The 26789-nt window shown below is 39.4% G+C and overlaps 1 protein-coding gene across 11 annotated transcripts in view; it reads left to right on the top strand.

Moving 5' to 3' along the window:
• The window catches only part of MAP7 (microtubule associated protein 7), a 159532-nt gene that overhangs the window by 94517 nt on the left and 38226 nt on the right, over positions 1-26789 (top strand). For all 11 annotated transcript variants that reach the window (XM_036024768.1, XM_028509293.2, XM_036024774.1 and 8 more), the window contains 2 exons: positions 7334-7435; positions 11460-11537. In XM_036024768.1, coding sequence (XP_035880661.1) covers positions 7334-7435; positions 11460-11537 — 180 coding nt within the window. The remainder of the gene's footprint in view (positions 1-7333; positions 7436-11459; positions 11538-26789) is intronic.

Below are 26789 nucleotides of genomic sequence, written 5' to 3'. Positions count from 1 at the left end.
TATGATGCCTCGTAGTTTTGCTTATACTGTACCCCAGCCAGGAATATTCTCTGCTTTACTCTTACTTACATAATAGTACTGATTCTCTCCATTCTTCAAAATCTTTATCCAGTGAACTTTTGCTTCACTACTGCCCCCTATAGCGGCTTCTCCCATCTCTGAATACCCGTAACACTATCTATATCATTTCTTTGGTTAATCCTGTGTAGTGTATTGACTTTTTAAAACTGAATTGGTCTATTGTTGCAATTTCATGTATTCGCACGCCGTCTCCTCCAAGGGATGACACGCATCATGCAAGTAGGTGCTGTCTCCTATGGTCTTTGTGTCCTTAGTGCATAGCAAAGGGTCTGGCCCATGGGATATCTGTAAATTCTTATTTTAAAAACTCACTTAACATTTCTGAGCCTGGGAAATGGACGGTCCACTGATAGTAACAGAAGCTGACATCAGGGATTTGCTGATTTTGTGAGGACAGTTAGTTCAGCTTTTGACATAGTTCAAGCAATAGCAGAAATACGTTGCTATATTCCATACAGGCAGAAGACTGTTGAGAGAGCATATTTATAAATGCAGGTTTGAAAGGGCTGACATAGAGATAGTGCTTCAGGCCGCAGTAGGAGATAACTTTACTGAAGGGAAGAGAATTAACTGGGGGAATCAAAAGCTCCAAAACACAGCTTGAGGAAGTAACCTGGACTTAGGAAAGGAGCAAGGAGTGGTAGAAGAATTATTTCCTTAATATTATATTCTTGGTACTGAGCACAAGGTGTCCCTCCAAATAGGATGCAGTCTGAATAAACGAGAGAGGGGAGAAAACTGAGGTAAAGCAGGAAATTAAACCAGGGTCTGTCTGGTGCTAACTCCCACGGGCTCTCATCATCACAGCACAGCTTCGCACACAACGATGGAGACTTTCAACTAAGGGGAAGCTCTCCATCCTGTGGAGTAATGAGAAAAGTCATTAGGAGTTATGAGATTGCATTATGCCCTCCTTGTTCTAATGCAGATTTCATAAAACACTTGGGATACAATATTTACTGTCTCTGATTGATATGATACAATACTCCTGGCAGCTAATCAGAATAAAATTTGAATGTCAAGCAAATGAACAAAAGGATTATAAAGTACAAACTTTAAGGTGAAATACCCTGAATTACCTGAAAGTTACTCCATGGTTTTCTTATGTTATGAGTTTAAACCAGTAACATTCTTCAATTGTCGTAACAGTATTCTGCAGCCAGATTTTCAAATATGCTACCTGTTAAGGTGCTGGGGGTCTCCCAAGACCACCCCAGCTTCTTTGATTCACTAGGAAGATTCAGAACTTAGCAGTTGGTCATGCTTGTGGCTGAGATTTATTGTAGCAAAATCAAGCATTTCTAAAGATAACACTCTCGGACCTACTACAACTCTTCTCCATAAGTAATTGAAACTATGAGGTTGCAACATATGAAGTTGCGATATTCAACCATTTTTTACTACAAAAATTGGCAGTTACATGTGGTTCAAAATCTAGTTCTATCTTCTCGTTTGCTCTCCCAGGGCTGTAGTTATCCTGGGCACAGCGTGCGCACAAAGTCCAGTTGAACAGTACAGCAGAGAAGAGCCCATACTTTTGCTGTTTCTTGATCCACATTCCTCATTTTGGTGAAATTGGTGACAGATGTGTTACCTTTGTGCATGTCAAGACCACATATCAGTCAGTGCGATTTAAACTTAGGATGCTGTCTAAGGTTGTAGTCACAAATGTCGTATTAGAATAATAAGCTTCACTAAATTAAGCATGTGTTGGATGAGTTATTTTGATCAATCAAAAAAAGACTCATGAACCAGACTGTACTGCCAAAAATAGAAACTAAGTAGTGAGAACCCCAGGGCTTTTATAGGAAGACATTACAAGAAATGCAGCGAGTTGGAGGGGCTGCGGAACACAGAGGTACATTTGTGGCACTCACTGGAGTGGGGAATGTTTACTAGATGAAAGCCCTGACTGTGTTTTGTTTCAGAGTGATTCAGAGAGGGAGAGAGCCCAGACCACAAGGGTGCTTCTCCGTACCCTTCCTCTTGTCTTTACTCCAGCACTCGCATGTGGCTGGCTAATGGAATGAAGCTTTCAAGCTAGCAGAAAGATCAATAAAGATTTTATAAGGCAGGCAAAGCTTATTAAGCATCATAGTTTGTGGCTCCGTTTTCTTTTTTAAAAAATGAAGGAAAGAGATTCAAATACTGGAAAGTCATATTTTTTAAATGGCAAATTTTAAAATGGTATATATGATCCTATCTGCTAGTTACCTAGGATGTCCAGATATTTAAATGTTGGAGCTTTTTTAAATCAGTTTTTATTAATGTTACCATTTTCCTATCACCACTTTCCCCTGCCCTACCCACCCCCACCTCCCACCCTCAGTCCTACCCCACTCTGGTTTTGTCCATGGGTCCTTTATAGATGTTCTTTGATGACCCTTCCCCTTCCTTCCCCCATTATTTCCCTCCGCCCTCCCCTCTTTCACTTAGCATAATGCCCTCCAGTTCCATCCATGCTGTCTCGAAGGGTGGGAGCTCTTTCTTTCTTTCTGCTGCGTAGTATTCCACTGGGTAAATGTACCATAGTTTTTTGACCCACTCATAAATTTTGGAGATCTCACAATGAGTACATTCCTGTTTTCATTTGTTTCTAAGCCAGAGAAGTCCCTGCACTTTGTTTTTAAAAAAAGAGAAAAAGGGAAGAAGGGAGGGGAAAGAAGAAAGAATATCTCTCACAAGGTTTTATTATCTCATTGTTATGACTGAGAGTTTTTTTTTTAAGGCTTATATACAAGGTTTGTCCAGAAAGAGTCCAGCTATTGATAATGTAATGAAAAAGGTTTGTGCAACATCGATGTGACCTGGCAGCCAAGGACAGTGGTCTGGAATGTGTGAACAATGATGACTTCACTGTGCTAGTCAGTGGGGGTGGTTGATGCCATTGAGTGAGCCTGTGTACTGTGTGGCTGTCGCATTCAAAATGACTAAGATAGTAGAGCAATGAATCTGCATCAAATTTTGCATTAAGCTTGAACATTCCTCTGTGGAAACTATTTGGATGATTCAGAAGGCACAGCTGGTGATTGGCAGCTTCATCATGACAATGCTCCTGCTCATGCATCATGTCTGGTGCAGAGTTTTTTGGTGAAACATCAAATCACCCAGGTGACTCAGCCACCCTACAGCCCAGATTGGGTACCCTGTGACTTCTGGCTTTTTCCAAAACTGGGATCATCTTTGAAAGGGGAGAGATTTCAGACCATCAATGAGATTTAGGAAAATGTGGTGGGGCAGCTGATGGCAATTGGGAGAACTATGTGAGGTCCCAATGTGCCTACTTTGAAGGGGACTGAGGTGTCAATGTACTATATACATTGTTTCTTGTGTCTTGTATCTTCTTCAGTAAATGTCTCTAGTTTTCATATGACATGGCTGGATACCTTCTGGACAGATACTTAATGTGATGTTAACTTGAAGGGCATTAAATCTCAGAACACTTTCATTTTGCTAAGCCTCAGAAAGACGGCCAGTCACCTCTTGCCAAACCAGGGTGTACCCTAAAAACCCTACCAGTAAGTCCAGCCTACTTGAGGATCCCTGGGAGGTGTGACCATGGCTGAACTGAAAACCTCTGAAACCAGCAGCTGAGCCAAACGTCCCAGCCACATTGGTCACCTTGCTCCCTGGGACCACTGCCACCAAGTTGGCACAGGTTTTGCCCTCCCTGTTTGTGCTAGGTGAGCAAAACCCCAAGGAAATAGGAACCCCGTGTCTCACACACTTGTGTAGGGAATAAATCGGGAGAGAGACGAAAATACATTCTACCATTAATGGAGCCTTACAGTCTTGCAGTACGTCTGGCAGTCTGATTTAACTTTCACAACTCTGACTGCAAGTGTTTTCCCGCTCTGCAGACGGGGTTAGGACTGAGCAGATGAGTGACAGAGACTCTGAGGACTCATTGTTTATAAGTGGCAGAGCCAGGTCGGCTGACTTGAAAGCACATGCACCCCCACCAACCTGAGCTGCGGGTGTGGGTGGCGCAGGACCTGACGGAAGAACAAACATGAAAGCAACTGAATGACTGTTAAACTCCCGCTGCATGCCAAGCCCTGTGGTAGATTCTTAGCGTACATCTTCTCAGTTAATCCTCCCAACAGCCCCGTGAGTTAGGAGCATCACCCCCTTACTCCCTACTCAGCGGAGTCAAAAACTTTCTAAAGGTCATTCAGTAACAGGGCTCCCATTTGAACCCAGATCTGTTTGGGTCTGTGTCTTCCCTCTTACCAACATAGAGTGTTAATCCAAGGGGTTTGGGGGGAAATAAGGAGTCTTACAATAGTAGAAGAGAAAGCAAAACTGATAAAAGTAGAAAGATAGCCTGAAAACTAGATAAACGTCCAACCAAATGGTTAGGAATTAGCAGTATGTGATCTTGGACTAAACAGCCTGACAATTTGTTAATTACCTGTATTTTACTAAATTTAACCTATCAGTTTAAGATGAACATAAAAAAATTTTAAGATAGGTTTTAAATTTGCCTTGAGTAGGACTCAGAAGGTCTCCTGAGACAGAAATGAGTTCCTGAGATCCAGATGGTAATAAACCAAGGAGATAGATACAGATGTTCCATTAGAGGGATCCACTAAACGTCAGATGTAAATTGGAATTCAAGTAGCCAGACCTCTAGTTTAATTGAAATTTATTTTTTTTACATTTGAATTTCAAGACAATAAAGCAAATTTCAACAACAACAAAAAACTTTTATTGGGGATTATTCAGTAAAGTCACTTGTGCTAAACATGTGTTGTGGTCTTTTTAGTCTCTTTCATGGTCACTGTTACATGACACTCAGGATGATATTTGCTATCAGCATCTGGGGGCACTGCAGATGCTTGATTACCAGAGAAAGATTAAATTATATCAAATATATCAAAGCAAGAAAGAAATGAATGCATTTGAAATATATTCTAAACAAGTGGGCCTAATTATCCTTCAGTTAACTAAAAACAATTAGGTAGGAGATCCCTAAACAGCTTGCTAAGTAATACTACATGCTGAGTGCTGGAGGTGGCTGCATAATAAAAAGAAAAGTGTGATGAAAGCACTCCAGATCTGGGTGGTGCTCCTTTCTTTTTATCTTCCTTAATTATTAACTTGTTTATGAGCAGCTTCAAGAAGATAGACTTGCAGAATAAGGGCAAAGGTTCCAAGTACAAGTCAATTTTTGATCTTTAGCGGCTACGTCTAAAGTTGTGAGACTGTAGCCAAGACAAAGTAGGATGGGCTTTTACCTGCTGTGTGGTGACAACGAGCAAGTTGTTTTTGGCAAATGGGATGGGAGTGTGTGTTGGAGCATCACGGAACCCATCACACTTTCTGATTTCCATTTTCGATCAGTGCCAGGGCCTCTCCTGCTCCCCCCTCCTCGATTTGTCCCCACTCCCCACCGTTAAGCACACACTGAATATAGCCTTTGTCCAGTGGTGAACTGCCTGGTTAAATTTCCTCAAGTGGCAAAAATCCTATCAAAAAACATTGATTTGAGACCTGCTGCTATTTAATTTATTAGTGATTTGCCCATTCTCTCACTGTGTCTTTCTTTACAGACCTTTCCCTGCAAGGAAAGCAAAGAAAGCTCAGGCAGATGAAACTTAAACCAATCAATGTTTGTTGCAGTGTGTGAAGAAAATAAATTGTTTAAAACTGAACGATATTAAATTTGTATAAAATACTTTTAACTATTTAGTCTGATTTTCCATGCCAGCTAATAATATATGTTTTTGAGAGAGAGCCATTAAAATTCAGTATATTCCCCTTTCAGAGGTCAAAGATAAATTTAGTAAATTTAGTCTTTTGTGTGTGTGTGTGTGTGTGTCTCTTGAATGACATTTTTAAATTTAGTCTTCTTGAAGAGTAATTGTTATCATGCCCTTTCAGGTTCAAAAACCTGGAGCATATGATTCCTGTTCTCTAAACAGTATCCAACTCCCTCAGCCTAATGGTGAAGGTGAGGGTTATAAACAACAGGGTAAGGAGAAGAGAGCAGTGACTGATGGGAACACCATTTTAAACAGGTCCAGGGGACTCTCTAATGTCACTTTTGAACAGAGCCCCAGAGGAGTGATGTGGATAACTGGAAGAACATTTCAGGCATTTGCAAAGGTTCTGAGATGGACTGAATGAGTCAGTATGAATAGGGCGGATCAGAGGGAAGGTGTTACAACCTTAGCCTAAACCGGATAGCACTTTCTAGGCTGCGGTGGAGACCGTGTGATTTACTCTGAGGGGGGTGGGAAATGTTAGAGGGTCTGAAGCAGAGGAATCATGTGGCTTGTGTTTTAATGGGACCACTCCCGCCGCTGAGATGAAAAGACTGAAGGAGATCAGTGGTAGGATCAGGTAGACTCGTCAAGGGAGTATTGCAGTCACACAGAGAAGAGATGACCGGAAAGGTGGAGGTACAGGTGTTAAGATATTTTTAAGGCAGAGCTGAAAGAACGCACTGATGGAAAGAAGGCAAGGATGACGTCAGGGCTTTGGGCCGGCTCAGCGGGACGACTGCAGTCAAATTCTGTCATGGTGTCATGGGTGGGGAAGACAGGCGGAGCTGGGTTTAAGGCAGAGGGTAGGAGTCAGGGAACTCCAGGGGCTTGTTTTTTGGCATGATTTCTATCTATTAGAGGGACAAACATCCTTCAAAAGTGTGGTTAAGTGATATATGTAAAGAAAAATTGCCTTGACCCTATAATTTCTATAACCAGAGAACTGGTATAGAAATTCCTGTAACTGCCTGGTTTTTCTGGCCTTCCTTCCTTTCCTAGAATACATTTCCCTCAGTCTTATGAATCTTTGTTTTTGAACTTTTGTCAGAAGCTTTTTCAAAATCCTAGTAAGTTATATCTTATGGTTCCCATTTGGTGACCTACTTGGTTATATTCTTGGAATTTTTTGCTTACTAACCCATGAACTTTGTAAGAACTAAGATCAGAGGTCTTAGATTCCAATCACGTTTCCACATGGATGTCCACGTGTAAACTGGGACAGCAGGGTGAGCGGCTTCAGAGACCCTTGAACACCCCACTGCCACAAGACTGGCCACTTAAGCTGAGGCTGATGCTTTTTGGTTGGGTCCTTCCCAACGAACAACATGTGCCTGAAGGGCAGGCGACGTAACTGTCATTGTTTTCCTTTCCTAAGTCTAGCCTAGTACCTGGTACAAAGGTGAGCAGTGAATGTTGAATAGGTGAAAGTTTCTGAATAAATTTTAAGCAACTAAAGATGTCTTTTCTCTTTTGTCTTGTAGCGCCCGACAGCTACAAAGTGCAAGAGAAGAAAACTGCTGCCTCCAGCCGGCCCCACACTGCGGTTTCAGGACAAAATAGCAACCACTCAGGAAATAAGCCAGGTACGAGGCAGGCACGGCGGGGGCTGTGGGAAGGGAGGCCATCCCCCTCGAAGGCACTGGAATTCAGGAGAGCACAGTTCCAGTTCCGCCACCAGAACACGTGCTTACAGTGACTCCTGTGAGCTTAAATCAGACAACCTCTCAAAGATTTTCTCTTTTTAAAATGAAGGGTCAAAGACATGCCCTGTTTACCTCTCAGAATCATTTTGCCCGTCAGTGAGACGATATATGTGGATGCATTGTTTTACTGCCAAGCAGTGTATAAGAGGTAGTAATTTTACTATCTAGTTTCAAATGCTACATATGACATATTTTTTTTTACCCTCTTCTACCTCCCTTTCCTGCTGGTAATCACCATACTGTTTTCAGGATCAATGAGGGTTTTTTTTTTTCTCTACTTAATCCCATACCGGTTTTGCTGTGTGGATAAAGATTTCCTTAAATGGTTTTTGAAGAAGTCACAAGAGATACGCAATAATGCCTACAAGAACAAAACATTGTGTCATGTCACCTGTATGCCCAAGCATTATTGCATATCACCTGTGACTTTTTCAAAAACCATTTAAGGAAATCTTTACACACAGCAAAGCTGGTATGGAATTATGTTTTTGTTCTCCATGCCCTGCAATGGTTGTACACCTACACAGTAATTTTATTTAATGGACTGTGATTCATGGTCTGTTCCACTTGGTAATACAAAGATGCAAACAGTCTGTTTAATATAATACAAACCATTGGATAGACAGTGCAGTTGCTTCCAGGTACCCAACAACCATTGTGTGGTCCTTGGGAGAAACTAATATAGTGTATGATGATGAGAGACAATGAAAGGAAGGTAAAGGCAAATTGAATACTCTGTGAGTGTCTTGGAAGTCTACTTTGTGCTACATCCAAGGCCAAAGTCACTCAAGAACAGGGAATCAGTGAGAATGAAAGTAGAAATAATTGCATCTAGGCTCACAGGAAACATTCCCCATTATACGTACATTTGTGGAGCTTTTTCTCATATGGAAAAGGTCTTAAATAAGATGCTTTAAATAAGACCTAAATCAGGCCAGTCACTTAGAAGAAAGAAGAATAAGTAGTACTATTGCAAATATTGCATGAGCAACCATTAGTGGGAAATGCGTAGTTTCAGCGCAGTTTTAATTAGCAGGCCGAGTTTTCCCCATTTCGTTGGTTTGCCTTTTCGTTCGTTTATCCATTCATCTATCCGCCCACCACTCAGCCACCATCTAATAGTATTTATCAAGTAGTTGTTCTATGCCTGGGACTGTGAGAGGTAGTGTGTGAGCAAAACAATGGGACCCCTATCCTCACAGGGCCCTGTCTGGAGGGCTTTTGTTCTTACTCTCAAGTGAGCATCCTTGTGGAAATAGAAGTTCTTTAGCATGAAAACCCCATTTGTTTTACCATGAGAACTGAACATAGCTAAATGGTTTGTACTCTCTCCTTGTTTTCCCTATCAACAATCACTTCTAATGACTTTTCTACCATTCGGTCAGTTCTAATAAATTTTCATACCATTCTGAAATGCTGAAATTTTAATACAAGTTTTTACCATTCTTGACTGTGCAACTGATATTTCTATATCCTGACAACTCATTTATCTGGTGTTAGCACTATACAGGCACTAGGGGTATATTACTAAAAGGCATAATCCCTATGCTCTAGTGGACATTATGGTGGAATAAACTAACATATGAATGATACTTGAACACAGAATTTCCAGTGTGATAAGACACAGCTGCATAGAGCACAGAGGCCAAAAACTCTCCACCTCAATTGACCATCTCTTTACAGAGCTATTTGATCTAAGTTGCTAAACTCAAGTTAAATGAGGAGACGTTTCATTTAAGATTGTGTATTTTGAGCATTCTTATGTCTGCTTTCTTCTAAATAGAGATAAGCAAAGGTACATAAAATGCTCTTGTTATTTTAGTCCTCACATATGCTTATTTAGTACATAAGCATATGTTTATTGATTTTAGAAAGAGAGGAAGGGGGTGAAAGAGAGAGGGAGAGAGAAAGAAATAGAAACATTGATGTGGTAGAACAACATTGGTTGCCTCAATACATTAAATAGGAGAGATACATTAAAATAGTAATTGCTAGCATTTATATTTTTAAAAATTTATCAAATATAAGGTTGCTTAGTTTGCCCCATTGGTGCATATTAATGGAGGTGTAAAGGCTCTGAAAATTAACTAAGGTTGTTTGCTCATTCATTCATTCATCATTCAACAATAATTACTGAGTATTCTCCTATGTGCAAAATACAGTCTTAGGCATTGGGAAGCCAGCAGTAGATAAAACCCAAGGCTCTGCTCTTCCCCACCCCCACTCACCACCATCTCCCATCTGTCACAGGTGTTATGACATTCTACCACCAAAGTGACTTTTTTATTGATATAATTGGAAGGATGGAAACAATTTAAACTGAATAACTTTCTCACCCTACAACTCAATATTTTCTACTTCTAGATTCCAAACCAACCCAAATCATCTCACATATTATAATTACTATGCATTTTACACTTTCATAATGTTGTATTGATGCTTTACCTCCTCCAAATGAATAGTGATTATCATTTCAATACTGATATTAAAAGCCAGTGGGAATTATTGCACTTTTAAGCATTGGCCTAATATATAGTGATTAATTGACATATTTGTATAGCTCTGTATACAGCCTGTTTCTTATTGTGTTGCCAGACAGGATCCGGAGAGCATAATTCTCATAGGAAATGGTAGCCTAGAAATCAGAGGGAAGCTGTGCCTATCCTTGCACTCTTTTCCAACCATGCATCTAAGAGATAGGCGTTACATTGTGTGATTGGGTATTACCTCATTACCTCGTATTCTGTTATCAAAATTTGTTAATGTAATTAGGAGTAATTAAACTCTTCTTTATAGACTCTCTGTAATATGTTAAAGGCTTTTATAAATAAAGTTGATTTTCAAGTTTTACAATTGAATAAAATTTTTATGAGTGATTAAACCTCATTATTTAGGGACTTTTTAAAGCAATAAGTAATTATTAGAAGTCTTTACTGCTACTTCATTTCGGCTTCTGTTCCCAGATTATTCTTCTTCAAAATACTGTTTTGCTATGGCTCTCATTTTCTTTTCCCAAACACCAATGACAGCAAATCCCCCTGTGTGTGGTTCCTGATGAGCACCTGAGGGGAGTCTGCATGACCATTTGCTATGGTCAGAATAGAACCTTTTGGGGCCATGGGCATATTTTCCTACATAAAAAAAATTAAGACCTCATATATGATTAGTAAATCTGATAATCATAATGAGTTGAGCTAATGAGGGGTTTATATTATCAATTATTTAAAAACCATACCTTAAGGCAAAGGAAAAGCATAAATTATCATCACCTACTCCTCACAATGCCAGGCTTATGCAGGCTTCTAATGGGCTTTTATATGGTTTTTATTTCCCTTAAATGTATAAATTCTGTGAAGTCTAAGAGGCATTTGAGACACAGGATCTTTACATTTGTTGATGAGCCCCTACCATGTTGCCTCTAAAGTCTTATTTCGGTAGGTTTCTATTTTTAACACGAGATCTTAAAATGGTAGTGTCAACTTAGTAGCAGCAAAAATAAACCTGAGTTTTGAGTGTGATGTCATCATCATCGTCATTATTACTTGTGTATCACTGAAAGTATAGTCATAGTCACACGTACTAATTGTAAGACATAGCAGTATGTTATTTATCAAATTTACTGGACAAAAATACTTATCTTTATATATCATTAGTTTCTTAAAAAATATGCTTATAGAGAGCAAGGCTGACAGCTCTGGAGGAAGTGAGAGGGCGGAGGGATCGAGCAAAAAAAGAAAAACGACTCATGGGCATGGACAGCAGTGTGGGGATTGGGGGTGTGGGGCATAAGGGGGACAAATGGTACTGGGGAAAAGGTCCAATAAAAATAAATTTTAAAAATAAGCTAAAATAATAATAAAAATTAAAAATATGCTCTTTCTCCCATGTTTTTATCTCATTTCAGACCCTCCACCTGTGCTGCGGGTCGATGACCGGCAGCGCCTGGCCCGGGAGCGGCGGGAGGAACGGGAAAAGCAGCTAGGTATTTCTGTCCCCCTCATTTGCTCTTTAAGGAAGAACACTGTTGTTGAAATGGTGCTTTCCCCTCCAGGAATATGGACACTGAACATTGAGCAAATGGACATCACTATAATGGGTTTTGCAAATGAATTGCGAAACAGAATTTAGAATTCAATATAAACATAGGACTAAATTTTAAGTGACAGGAAAGTCTGACCCAGGACTAAGGTCATTTGCACTTCTTCGTATATTATGATCACAGTTTCCTGTGGCACTGGAGGGAATGCATATAATGAGAGGTGTGAGGGCTCAGCTTACCTTTTACAACTTAAAAGATATACAAGCACAGTGAGCATATGGTTCTCTTTTATGTGAACAGTTATGAGGCTATACACTGCTAGGGCACTTACTGCTTTCCATGTTAGATGGTATTAAAATACTGCTGCTTGTTGAATTTATAGACAGATGCTACCATTTTGCTGCCAGGAAAAGCACAAGACCTGGCGCTGAGGTGTCTGATGTTTCCTTTGTCACCTAAGGCCCTTGTGAAAGGTTAGCAACTGAGTATTTGCCATATAATCACCTAGAGAGCTGGGTCACAGGACCAGCTTACCAGGAAGCCGAGATCAGAGCATTCAGCAGTCATTGTCTTCCAGAACATTGAGTAAGGATGCTGGTGCCAACTCCTGCTTTACTTTGCATCCCATTCATACCAAGTTGCTAAAACTGGATACTCTCTTTTCATGCACCTTGAAAGATGAAGTGCCTGGTCAGTATATCTGTGTTTCTAGAGTGTCTAGGTATTTTAAGACTAGGGCTGACTTAGGTTACCTAAATCTTTCCAGTGGATGATTCACAAATTTTCTGAAGTTCAGCTGCATTTTGTAAGAGTTCATGTTTTAGTTGGGGAATCCAGCCCCTATGTCCCATCTTTATATAAAATTCTTATTCACAAACCCAAATTAGTGAAATTCTCTGGAATATGGTTTTCGAAAGTGTGTTGGTATTATTTACATTATTTTAACTCAGGCCTCTTTCTCTGCCTTGCTGTAATGATCATATGAAGTCATTTCTTTTGCTACCAAGGTTTTTTCAACACAAATTTCAGCGATTTGCTGAAAGTGAACAAGCTCCCCCGTTTCTCTGTGCCTAGCCTTTCCACCCGGTCTTGAAGTTCCCTGCCCCTGACAGGTTTCCTACAGCTGGTAGGCTCCTGGAGAGCAGGGCTGTCCGTGGACTCTGCCCACTGGTCCAGAGTCGAGGTTGGTTTGACAACTGGTCCAAAGCTGAGAAAGAAAGGAAAAGGCAGAGTTATTGAAGCGAAGAGATTGCAGATGAACAAAAAGAACAAACTGACTTCTGCACTGGGTTGGTTGGTATTTGCCCTCTGGTTTTGGATCCAGCCGACTGTTAGCATTTGTGTCCTCCATCTTCCCCTTCCACCCTATCCCTGTTGGACAGTTCTACACCATTAAATTCCTCCTTCAAATTGCAAGGCGGATTCATGTCTGCTCAAGTAGGGTAGCTCCATAGCATCAGCCTACTCCTTTATGACTTAATTCCCATTGTGAATTAGCTTTTACAGAATTAACTCATAGCTTTCCATTTGGTTTCCTTGTCTTCCAAAGCCAAGCATTATTAATTCTTTTGTGGAAAGAGTAAATATGCTGGACAAAAAAATTATTTCATTTCTTATGCTGTAAAGTTATAAGACTCATAGCTCTGAGCCTGCAAATTCTCCCTACAATTTGCCTAGCTTTGTTTGTTGAGTGGTTAGATTTTTTTTCTTAAGATGCAGTTCCATATTTCAATTCCTATCAATGATACAGAACATGACTCGATGACTTACATATTCAGAAATTGTATTTGCTAGGTATTGTGTGAAAAGGGTGAATTAGGGGGAGCCCCAGCACTCAAGGGCTAACTGCAGTCCAGTAAGGAGGCAGATGAACACAAAACAGTTATTATACAGGGTGGAGTTGAAGAGGTGGGCACAAGGGGCGTTGAGAACCCACAGGAGCACCTAACCCAGCCTGGGGATGTCAGGTGCCACCTGACCTTCCAACTAGAGGATGAAGGAGAGTCATCCAGGCAGATAGAAGAGGCAGGGGCTGGAGGGCAGCGATGCAAGCACAGGTGGGAAGAAGGCACTTGGTGACAGACCCAACATGCCCCTCAGATTACTATATGAGTCAAAGGATCCCAATTGTACTTTTTTGTTTGTTTGTTTGTTTTAAAGATTTTATTTTTATTTATTTTTAGAGAGGGAGGGGAGGGAGATAGAGAGAGAGAGAGAAACATCAATGTGCGGTTGCAGGGGGTCATGGCCTGCAACCCAGGCATGTGCCCTGACTGGGAATCGGACCTGCGACACTTTGGTTCACAGCCCGTGCTCAATCCACTGAGCTACGCCAGCCAGGGCCAATTGTACTTTTTTGGTGAACCAGTAAATAACATACAGTGTTTCTCTTTCTTCTTACCCCCGCCATGTTAAATACCATCGTTTTCCTTAATTCTGATCTCTTTTACTGTTATTGAAAATCATAATACATCAATTCTAAGTTTCCCTTGCATTAATTACATTGTATTTTTAAGTTTTGTAAGTGTCTTATTGCTTATTCTTTCCCATTTAGTAGAAATCATAATAGAAACTGAGTCTAGAGAGACTCCTTGGAATCTTCAAATTGTGCAAATAAACATTCCTGCAAGTACACATGCATACATTTGTAAAGAGTCATCTAAAATCTAGCATCTGATTTCATCTGTAGCCTAGAATACTGAAGGGTGGTTTCCAAAAAATCTTTCATACTGAAAGAAAATCAAAAGGCACACGTGGCAAACTACCTATGAACTGCTTTGCAGAAACTACAGTAGCAGTTAAAATTTTTTAAGGGGGGTAGATTGTCTACCACTTAATATCAGATCTTTGGAATGTGCTTTTTTGAAAACAAACAAAAAATAGTAGGTAACATCAGTATTACAAAGCTTTCAAACTTTAAAGGTTTCCAAGTTTAAAAAAAAAATGGAATGCATTCCAGAAATTCCAACAAAGCAACATTTAAAGTGATTGGCCAGTGAGACTGATTACTCACTGTTGGATGTAGGTTGAAATTAACATTGAAAGGTATTTTTTTATCCACATTTTGTTAAAAAGCAAAGTAGAATAAAGATCTTGTTTTTATTTTTAATGGCATATCATGTTTGTACTGGACAAAAATGGGTGTACTATTAATAGCTTTCTAGGGGTTAAACCTCTAAGTCATGATTTAATGCTCTTATGGTAGGATTATGTCATGTGACCTGCTCTTGCTACATTTTGTTTGAACTTATCACGTAAAATCAGGCATAATTCTTCATGTTTGGGATTTTTCTCTCTGGTCAAGTGTATGGACTCTGCAGGCATTATTTTTCTGCCTTAAAAGTGTTATGCATGAAGGAATTTCCTCAACCACTCCATTTCATCTGATTCTGTTCGGGCCTTTTCTTCAACCTCCTTCTCTCTCTTGACTTGTCATCTCTCTTCTAAACTTTAATTTTGTTTTATCCTGGGGGGAAACATCTTATTTGTTCTCGTGGTTTCAGCTCTCCTTTTCTGATGATACAGGTTTCACATTTCCAGCTAGTCATAAAGCAGTAGGTGCATTCCGTTATCTAAAACTCAATTGCCCTACACCTAAATTGTGCATCACTTTCACTCCAAAACTTACTCCTCTGGGTAATTTCTGTGTCCCGATCAATTGCACCAGTATTTTTCTGACCCCAAGAAATTATTCCTTTCAGCTATTTTTGATACTTCTGGTGCTGCCAGAGGGGCTGGTTTCTTTCTGACTACTAGTATTAGATTGGATCTTTTGCAGAATAAAGCTGTCTCTTTTCCTTTCTACCCCAATGCTGTGCACTGACTGGTCTCCACCCTGGTTTGTTGTGCCACTTGTAGTTACCAGTTGTCAGTCTGGAGTCAGCCTAGTCCTCCAGCTGGGGCTTCAGCTCTCTCTAGCCCAGTATGTAAGTGGAAGTTGCCACACTCTTTTTTTTTTAATTGTTGTTCAAGTGCAGTTGTCTCCATTTTCCCCCTACCACTCCCCCCAACCCAGCCATCCCCACCTCCCACCCTCGATCCTACCCACCTTTGGCTTTGTCCATGTGTCCTTTATACATGTTCCCTGACGACCGTTTGCCTTTTCCCTCCATTATCCCCTCCCAACTCCCCTCTGGTTACTGTCAGTTTGTTCTTAATTTCAGTGTTTCTGGTTATATTTTACTTGCTTGTTTTGTTGATTAGTTTCCACTTATAGGTGAGATCATATGGTATGTCTTCCACCACATGGCTTATTTCACTTAGCATAATGGTTTCCAGTTCCATCAATGCTGTCACAAAGGGGAGGAGCTCCTTCTTTCTTTCTGCTGCATAGAATTTCATTGTGTAAATGTACCACAGTTTTTTGATCCACTCACTTACTGATGGGCACCTAGGTTGCTTTTAGCACTTGTCTACTATAAATTGTGTTGCTCTGAACATTGGGGTGCATAGGTTCTTTTGGGTTGTTGTTTTGGGATTCTTAAGGTATAATCCCAGCAGTGGAATTGCCAGGTCAAAAGACACTTCCATTTTTAGTTTTCTGAGGAAATTCCATACAGTTTTCTATAGTGACTATACCAGTCTGCATTCCTACCAACAGTGCACTAGGGTTCTCTTTTCTCCATAACCTTGCCAGCACTTGTTTGTTGATTTATGATGGCCATTCTGATCAATGTGAAGCGGTATCTCATTTTGGTTTTGGTTTGCATCACTCTGATGGCTAGTGATGCTGAGCATCCTTCGTATGTCTCTAGGCCCTCTGTATGTCCTCCTTGGAGAACTGTCTGTTTCAGTCCTTTGCTCATTTTTTAATTGGGTTGTTTGTCTTCCTGGAGTGAAGTTGTGTGAGTTCTTTATATATTTTGGAGGTCAGACTCTTATAGAAGGTAGCATTTGCAAATATATTTTCCCATACTGTTGGTTCCCTTTTCATTTTGCTGATATTTTCTTTAGCCATGCGGAAGCTTTTTATTTTGATGAAATCCCATTTGTTTATTCTTTCCTTTATGTCCCTTGCTCTAGGGGACATATTGGTTAAAATATTACTGTGTGGAATATCTGAGATTTTCCTCCCTATCTTCTCCTCTAGAATTTTTATGGTATCATGATTTATATTTAAATCTTTATCCATCTGTAGTTTATTTTTGTATATGGTGTAAGTTAGTGGTCAAGTTTCTTTTTTTTTTTTTTTTTTTTGCTTGTAGCTGTCCAGATCTCCCAACACCATTTGTTGAAGAGGCTATTTAAACTCCATTTTATGCTTCTGCCACCTTTGTTGAATATTAATTGAGCATAGAGACTTGGTTTCATTTCTGGGCTCTCTATTCTGTTCCATTGATCTATGTGTCTGTTCTTCTGCCAGTACCGGACTGTTTTGATTACAGTGACCTTGTAGTGTAGTTTGATGTCAGGTATTATGATCTCTCCTAATTTAATCTTCTTTCTCAAGTATTGCTGTAAGCTATTTAGGGTCATTTATGGTTCCATATAAATTTTTGAAATGTTTATTCTATATTTGTGAAACATGTCATTGGTATTTTAATAGGGATTGCATTGAATCTATAAATTGCTTTTGGTAGTGTGGACATTCTGATGATGTTAATTTTTTCCAATCCATGATCACAGTACATGCTTCCATTTGTTGATGTCTTCTTTAATTTCTTCATCCTAAATCCATTTAATCATAGGACTAGCAGACCTCAGTTGCCCACCCAAATCTCAGACCCATGACTATAAATTCGCTCCTTGTGCTCCAGGCCATAATGAGTTTATATCTCAGGCACCCAAATGATCTCATTGATGTACTTCGTTACTCCAGTGCTGTCACAGTTAGTGCCAGTCTTTCTTTTTGAAGCCTTCTTAGTCTTTATTATCTTTTCCCTTTTGGAAATTCTATCATTTTTCTTGCTATGTCTTATATCTTGTGTAACTATCATATTTTAGCTCACATTGTAGTGCTATTTAATACTCTACTGAACGTGTTCTAGTTGGATTTTATATAGCTGCCTGGTTGTGTATATTTTAAGTTTTTAAAAGGTATGACCATTGTTTTCTAATTCTTTGTATACCAATACAGGACACAGTGCTAAGTATAAACATGTGTAATAAATATTTGTTGATTTTCCTGAGTTTTACTGATCTTACTCAAGTTTTTAAGTAATAATATTAACATTGCCTAAGTATTATTAGTAAACAGTAATAATAATTGTCTATTAAACTATAACTATGAGCCAAGCAGTATTCTAAACACTTCACTATGTATTAGCACATTTAGTAGCCAATTAACATGGTGGGTTGTACTTTTTATTGTGTGGACTTGCCATAGTTGCTAATGCAACTGACGTTTATTTAATAGAATGTCATTAACTTCATTTTTAAAACACATTGTCAAGAAAATGCAGACAACTGTAATTGAACAACAATAAAATAATTTTAAAAAATAAAACACATTGTCATCATTTAGCTTAGGGAAGGAACTGAAAGAATGTAGAAGAATGGGGTAGTTAATAGATCCTCTTTTCTTTCTGCTATATCAGCTGCTTAGGCACGTTTTTCATTTATCCAGGGTCATCCAGATTCCTGTTAAAATTCCTCAACAAGTGGTGGTGCTGTTGAGTACAAGCGATCCCTGCGCTCTGTGTGCCTGTGGTGACTTTCTGAAGGTCCAGAGCTGGGCACGTATCCAGCCCCCATGGGAAGGAAGGGTTAGACCACCTACTCACCCAAGTGAGACACGGGAGTGCTGAGAGCCCTCTTCTTCTGACACAGAACAAGAGAGTAAAATGCCAGTGTCAGAGCAGTTTCTGACATCTCTTTGAGAAAACTTTGTGGCATTGATCAGTTAGCCTTGGAGTCCACTGAGTATGTAATTATCTGTATGAACTTTGAATAGATCCTGGCTACCAGCTTTTCTCCAAAACCCTTTGTAAGGATCAGAGCATGTATTGCAGAATTTGTGTAAAGGTATTACCTTTCTATTCTAGATAGCTTAAATGAAAACTAATCACCACTACCTTTTTTTAAAAAGCAATTTTATGCTATTTTAGTTTACTTATTCATTCAACTAATGTTTAATGTGTGATCACTATTGAGCCAGGTAGAGGGATACTGAAGTGAAAAGATCAGCCTCCTAGAAGTTGCACGGCTCTGTGTCCCACCTGGAATGTTTCTCCTGAGACACCTGCTTTTGTAGCTCACTCCCTCTCTCCTTCACATGTGGTTTAAATGCCATCTTTTCAGTGAGGCCTTCCCTGACCACCTTACTCAAACTTCCAACTAGCCTCTCCATGTTTCTCCATATCGCTGCCAACATCCATCCAAGCATGTACGTATTTCATATGTCTTTCTGCCCCCATTGAAATGAAAGCTCCATAAGAGAAAGGACTGTGTCATTATTTTAATTTCTGTAGCCCAACACCTAGAATAGTACCTGACACATAGTGTCTAACAATTGTCTGTTGAATGTTAAATGAATAGTAAGTCTATACATTTGAATGTAAGTAGAGATGAATGCATCAGGTATGCTGCAGATTAGTGAAGACATTACCAAATTATCAGGTAATAGCTGCCCTTATAGTTGTTTAGTCAAACAAGTCTTGAATTCTTATCCTTAAGCATTTTTCTCAGATGAAAAAAGATAAAAAGATAATCTATCAAATAGTTGCACCTTAAAACTGCTTATTCTTCATGTATGTAATAAAATTAATAGCCCTATAGTATGTTGACAAAACTCAAGAGACTAAGGCACGTTTACCAGACAAATAGTCTTCTGGGTTTCCCTTTTTTGAAGATGCTACAAATTAAGTTTGAAGTATTGATGTGAATAGCATCACATTCCCCACTGGGCTTTTTGGGAATCTGTAAAGTTATGAAATGTTCTCAGAGAATTGGATGATTGACTCATATATTTCATGAAGAAAATTTTGAGTTAATAAAATCTGTCATTCAATTCATTCATACTGGATTTTGTACCTAAGTACAAAGCTGTAAAAGTGATCTATCATAATATAATATATTAGAAACAACAATAAGTAATCTACAAAGGATTTTGACCTTCAAATGTACATCAATTCAATTATAGTTGAGGTTGTTTTCTCTGATAATTTCATCATATTTCCTTCCCTTCAGTCATAGCTTTTTTTATTTTTCCTTTTTTCACCCTAATGTCAACTCAGGGACAGCACTATTAGTAATTAGAGTATAGTCAAGCAATAAATGGTCATTTCAATCTTGCTTAGCATGTTTATCTCAAAAATGTTGATAGGGAAGTTAGGGTTAATTAGTAAATAGCCAGGAATGCTGTACCTCCAACTGATTACAGTCATAAATAAAACTGCCCCTAATTTCATACTTCACACTATCTGATTAGGACAGCCATTGGTTTCGACAGAATTACCCACCAAAGAAAAGGGCTTGGGGAAGCAGTCTTTGTAATCCAAATCTCTAGTGCACAAAACTTTGGCAGATGAGTGGTCAATCATGGCCACACATCTGGTCTCCTAAAGTTGTCTCTTAATGAGTATCGCACACAGAAGCCCCCAGGTCTGTCAGGCGGGTTCTGAGCATCTAAGGGATCCGGATACCTGGCAGCGGGAGGGACCTGGACGTCAGCACATACCAAAGCAGCTATATCATGAGTCAGGCTCAGGACTGGGAAGAATAAATGCTTGTTACGGATGGAATTAGGTAACTCAGAGGCTGAAGCTTTAACATCACATGAATCATTGTGACTAAGCAGCCATTATTCCTTTCAAATGTACTTTGCCTTTAAAGCTGAAGAGGACAAGATCTTAAAACCTGAAAAGTAAAGGGTTTTATAAACAGATGATGATAAAAACTAAGAGTGACACTGGAAAGTCAAGGTCTTCACAATGGATGACCAACTTCTCCCGATCTAGAGAGGAACTTAAGTCACAGGGAGGTGTTTCCAATCATACCTTTTAGTATAATGGCCCATTGTTTGGTTCCAGAGTCAGACGGTCCTGAGCTTGGATTCCAGTTCCACCACGGGCTTATTGTGAGACATCATGCAGGTTACTTCACCTCTCTGTGTCCCAGACTTCTCATAATAAAATGTTTAAGAGCAGTGTCTACCTCATAGAGCGACGAGGGAGATAACTATAGGTAAATCACATGGGTGTTGGCACGAAGTGAGAGGTGAAGTCATCTCACCGTGATGATGCTGGTGAGAAGATGAGCATGAAAGGTCATGGAATTCCACAGATACGGGCTTAGATGCCTGGGACTGGGGAAGCCTGCTGCTTCTGAGCTATGCTTACTTTTCCCAACATCCTTTGGCCCCTTGTATGAGGAAGGTCTTCCTTAGGTATAAACCCCTGCCCCTGCTCCTCAGTCCCATTAGCCTCCAGGGGAGAAGACTGAGAGAAGATACACAATTTTTGAGGCAGTTCTGATGGAGAATGGTACAGTCAATTGTTTAGATGTGTTGAGTTAGGTTGGAGCATCCATGAGGGAGAATTTTTTTTAAATGCTTTATTGAGATACTGATTTTATGAGGGGGAAATTGAGGAGGACCCTGAGGTCTAACTTTGTAGACCATTTGGAGGTAATGAACCTGATATCAGAACATAGAAAACACAGCAGGCTCTGGTTTCACATAGGAACGAATGTGCAGATAATCAGTGAGGTTATGTGATGGATCTGACTGGGAAATTCAAGTGGCTATTCTAGGCATGCAGGTGTGGCTATGGAGGAAGTGTTGCGTAGTACCTGAGGTACAGGCTTTGGAACCTGAGCTGCATTAAAATTGCAATTACTTCTTTTAATCATGTGATCCTGGAACAGCTATTTAACCGCTTTGGGGTTGTTGTTTTTTTCCTCCCTCATTGAATCAATTCCTTTTTGTCTGTTAGTAATATTCCCCTGTTTATTTCAGTATTGTTTTTATCTGCCTGGTAACTATTTGGTCATTGTTTTATGCATTATTTGACACTTTGTTTTAGGTTTATTTTTTTTTAATCACGTTTTTGTTTTGGGCCTGGTCTAAGATTTTCCATCTTGACTAATAGGCTTGATTTTATTACTTTTAACTGTTTTAAACTTTATATTTTCCTTTTTTATGAGAGGTTTAGGCTTGATGGTGTGCAGAGTAGGGGTTGGTTTGAAACAAGCACTGTATTTCCATGATTCTCCTCATTAATATGAAGATGGTGCTGTAATTTTCTGTACTGTTAGTGATTACCTTTCATTCCCATTTCTTGACTAGTAAATGAAGTTAATCAGTATTTCCTACATAGAGGCTCTTCTTATTTTTCTATCTCAAGGCCCCTTCCGTAGGTTTAGTAAGCTAGGTTTACTCATTAGATTTTTCTTTTCCTTAGAATTATTATTTAACAATATCATCAGTGTTTTTATAGCGACATTAAAATGAAATTTATTTGAATGTAATCAATCATTATTGATATACAACACGAAGTTTAAAATTTTTAAATAAAATCAAGTCAAAAAGAAACCTAATTATAATCCCACACATGTTACCAAAGGTAAAAACAAAGAACTGAGTCATGGGAGTTAACTGGAAAGAGCTTGGAGATCATTTTGGACAAACTCTCTGATTTAGAAGTCAGAGAGGTTACATAATTTTCCCAAGGTTGCAGAATAATTGCCAGAATCAGTACCTAACTGAGATATTATCACTTCCATTTTCTGCCTCTTCATGAAGTTACTGGCTATTTTGATACCCAGTGTTACCAGTAACTTATTCATACCCTTCCATATCTTACAATACCTGTGTATGTTTCAAAGGTTGTGATAATATCACTCTGTTCTCTGAGTGCCACGTTTTTGTTCCTTCCTGTGGTCATGAAATTTGCAATCCACCTACACAGATGTAAGCCTGTGCAGAAGGACCAGAATGGGCAGAGGATTGTCGAACGTGATTGGATGGGGCGTCCACCCAGCCTATGAGTGCCCCATCTGGGTTCTCAGTACTACCTGAGTTCTTCCTATTGAGTAAATTTTCTCTGCAGCAGTAGGGCAGGAATTTGTATGATCATCAAAAAGATTGACTCACTGTAATTAGCTACGTGTACCGAGTCCCTACTATTATTACACGTGGCCCTGTGCTAAGTGCTTTGTATGTTACTGTGAGCCCGCCTAGCAACTCTGTCAGGGAGATGGCGCCATAGCTATTTGAGGGAGTAGAACCCCAGAAGTCACTACTTGTTCAGTGGCAGGACTGGGTGTGGACTCAGGTTCCTGGGAAGCCAAACCTGTGCTCTATCCACTACAGTTCCCTGCTTTTCATTGTTAGTTCTTTTTAGTACAAGAGTCACTGTGTGTTTCTAAATGGAATCCAGATGGATAGTGGAGCTCCCCTTTGTATGGAACTGACACACTGTCACAGTGTCATTAAAATATAATCCTGGTGACAGCAGCTCAGGGATGGGACTGACTTGTTAATGTCCAGTATTTTAGGGGCTACAGTGGGTTTTCATTTCATTTTATACTATGGGCCCAGAGTCCAGGGTAAAATTTTAATTTCACACGAGTAAAGGTTAATAATATTCATCACAGTCCCTTTTTTTGGACATGCTATTATACTTTCTAGAACTGCCTCTATGAAATGAGTGATTGTTAATGATTTCAGTACTGAATGAGTTGTCTGCTCATGCTGCCATAACAAATACCATAGACTGGATTGCTTAAACAACAGAAATTTATTTTCTCACAGTTCTGGAGATTAGGGAGTTCGAGATCAAGTTTCCGGCAGAGTTCACTTTCTGATGCAGCTTCTCTTCCTGGCTTGCAGAAGGCGGCTTTGTTCTCACATGCGCATCTGAGCATGAAGAGAGGTGGGGAGACAGCTCTCTGGTGTCTCTTCTTCTAAAGACTCTAATCCTATTGAATTAGGGCCCTACCCTTATGACTGCATTTAACCATGATCACCTTCTACTGGCCCTGTCTCCAAATGCGGCCATATTGAGTAGTAGGGCCTCAACATACCTCAGCATAATAATGGAGGTCAGGGGGTGGGCACAGTTCAGTCTGTAACAGTTGTTGATTTTTCTCCTGTGTTGAAAAGTCTCATGTTTTAATAATTTAAGGCTTTTGCATTATCTATCATCCTTAGGAAATATTTTAAGTAACTAAACCTCTTAGAATAAATTAACTTTCAATTCTTATTAAAATGTTGAAATACGTGTTAACCTTCGATCTAAAAAAGTTTGCATGATCTGTGCTTGGTAATAACCCTCGCACTCAGCAGCATACTGTGCAATAATATGAAAGCGTTGTTTGCTTACTTCACCATTGTTTGCCTATTCTCTGCATAATGGTTTTAAGAAAAGACAATTGTTTAAAGAAGGCTCTGCAATAGGATCTTGACTTCCTGGTAGAAGAATGGAAGTGGCACTCGAAAAGAGTTTTTTCTTCCTTTAAAAGATTACTTGGGGTAAAGGTAATTATAATTGGAGTAACGTCTGGCCCTGTTGAGATCACACAACCTGAAGAACCACATTGAGTTTTCTGAACTGAAATCAGGATAATGACGACAGTGGCAAAGATGGCAGTCATAACTAACAGTGAAAGTTTACTAAGTGCAAAAAACTACTCTAACTGTGTTAAGTGAAATCATTCTTTTAATCTTCACAGTAAATCAGTGAGGAAGGTCCTGTATTTACCTACAGCTTTCCTGAAGAGAAGTGAGGCATGGAGCATCCGAGTAACTTACAACGGCAGCAGCAATGATGTGGGAGAAACACGGTTTATGTGGAAGGTGTAGTGAGGAGACAGGTCTGCTATGAGAATGAAAGGCTATTATGGACAGCAGTCCAAAGTAAGGCCAACAAAGGATATCAAGGGCAAGTTTAGGTAGGACTTTAGACATCGGGAGAATTTAAATTTAATGAGGAAATAGTCATAAATATTCATGAGCAAGAACATAGTCTGATGAAAAACATTATTGAGGGAAAATTAATCTGTGAATTAACTCCTATTTTATGAAGTTTACCTTACCAGTTTTTAAAATATATTTAATATTTCATAAACATCTTTATATTTTATTTCATTGACTTCTGGAACTACAGGAAAAGACTATGTTAAATATATAAGTGTCCTCAAAGAATGTGAAATTTTTCCTCAAAATGGGGTACAAAAGTAAAAAAACTATGTAGTTGGAGAGCTAAGTGTGAAAAACAGATGTATTATTTTGTGTATCCACAGATTTCTTTTTTCTGCCCGTGACCTTCACATAGTGTTCATAAGAGTATAAATTGGTGTGACCTCTACAGGGGACAGTACGGAAATAGTAAATTTTAAATGTATATTCCCTGTGACTCAGCAATTCTACTTCTCCAGAGATAAGCTCACACATGTACACAGACATTTGTGACACTCAAGGTCTGAATAATTAAAATACTGGAAACAATTTAGATAATCCATCATAAGCATTCAGTTATCTAGAGTAATGCATGTTGTCAGCAGACTATTGGCTAGTCAGTAAAAAGGTTGTTGGATTCTTATATCGTGGGTTGGTATGGAAAGATGTCTAAGGTGTGTATTCGGTGAAAACACACGCAGAGCAGTGAGTGTGCTGTACTACTGCATGCCTGCAGTCCTGCTTCTACTTACATTTGTAAAAAGGATAGAAGTCGAATGTAAGGGGGTCTTCCATTTTAGGAAGACCTTCATTCACCTTCTTATATTTTGTGCTTTTTAAGTTTTGACAGAATCTGTCACTGTACATCCACCTTTGTAAATGAATTAAAATATGTAGTATTATTAAAAGCCTGCCCACAAGACAGTTCCACATAGAAAACCCATGTGGTCCTACATGCATGAATGTGTGTGGTCACAGTAAGTGTATCTTAAGAAAGGGTTAGAATTATGTTCTCCCTCTGTTACCGATTTCAACATGTGTCCTTATAGTGGCTTTTACTATTCACTCTTTCAATAAATATTTAGTGAGTACATATAGTATGTGCTTTTATTAAAGCCAACTTTTAACTTGAGCCTGATAATTTCTTTAGAACCAGTGGCTCTCGAAATTGGAAGGAATCTTAAAGATTGATTTTTTTCATCTCTTAGGCAAGAGAAAACAGTAAATCCAAATGATTGTGTGCGAGGCCTCACCCACCCGTCGTGGCAGAGTTGCTGGGAGAACCCAGGCATCTCCCGTGCCAGCCCCCAGCTCCCTCTGCTCGCCCCCTCAGTGATGTCACAGGACAGACTCGTCTTGAATGTGTCTTTGTCCTTTTCCGCACATGAAAGTAAAGTCAAATCCCAAATCCCTTGCAGGAGATTTGTCTCCTGAACTGAACAGCTTTGGAAAGACTTAATGGTGGCAGAAATGCAGAATGTTTGATATTAAATATTTAGAGGAAACTGAAATGTTCTGAATTTCTACTTTTTCCTCTTAAAATGTAACATTTTAATTTGTATGCAGTGTAGTGTCCTCAAAGTTTCTGCTCCAGACTTTGTTGGGACACTTTGGCCTACAGTGTTAACAACTTGTCTTAAAGAAATGTTTCATTTTCATGGCTCAAGGAAGCACCATATTAAAAAATTAGTTTTATACATTTTCCCCTAAAAGAAGGAAGGAACATGTATGTGTAAAGAAGAAAAGAAACATTTCATCACCAAACGCTATTTTCTGGACTGTGTATTCCCATTCAATTTGTGGTACTATCTTATCCAACCAGGTCTGAGTTCTTCAGACACAAAAGCATCTGCTTACTTGGCCCCTCGCATGGCTCACCTGACTCGATGTGCTCTGCCAGTGAGGCATTCAGCACACCTTTTACCAGCTCTCCGTCTTGGGGATTTTCTTCCCAGCATTTTAATTCTGTCAAAGAACCAATGCTGTGTTGAAACAAATGTAGTCACATTTTCTATCTAAAGGACATCACTGTTTTTTACAAAGAGAGAGACAGATAGTGCTCTTGGTTTTTAGGGCATCACATCAATATCAGAATTGACAACAGAGCATGTGATGTATGCCGTCTTCTGCAGTAATATATATCAAACTAGAGGACTGGGGTGGGGGGTTCCCAAAGAGCAGAATTCAGTGCATCTTCTTCAACCTCATTGTTAGCATATTAAATAATGCTAAAAATGAACAGAAGTAACTTTCTTCCCTGAATATTTGAGGAAAGCCAAGGCCAGACTTGGTCACTACAACACCAAAGAACCCAAGTGTGTTTGATGCATGCCACTTACACAGCCCTAACTGGTCAA

Source organism: Phyllostomus discolor, chromosome 4 (genome assembly GCF_004126475.2).
Source record: "Phyllostomus discolor isolate MPI-MPIP mPhyDis1 chromosome 4, mPhyDis1.pri.v3, whole genome shotgun sequence".
NCBI classification, from domain to species: Eukaryota; Metazoa; Chordata; class Mammalia; order Chiroptera; family Phyllostomidae; genus Phyllostomus; species Phyllostomus discolor.
This window is presented reverse-complemented; position numbering and strand designations above follow the sequence as displayed.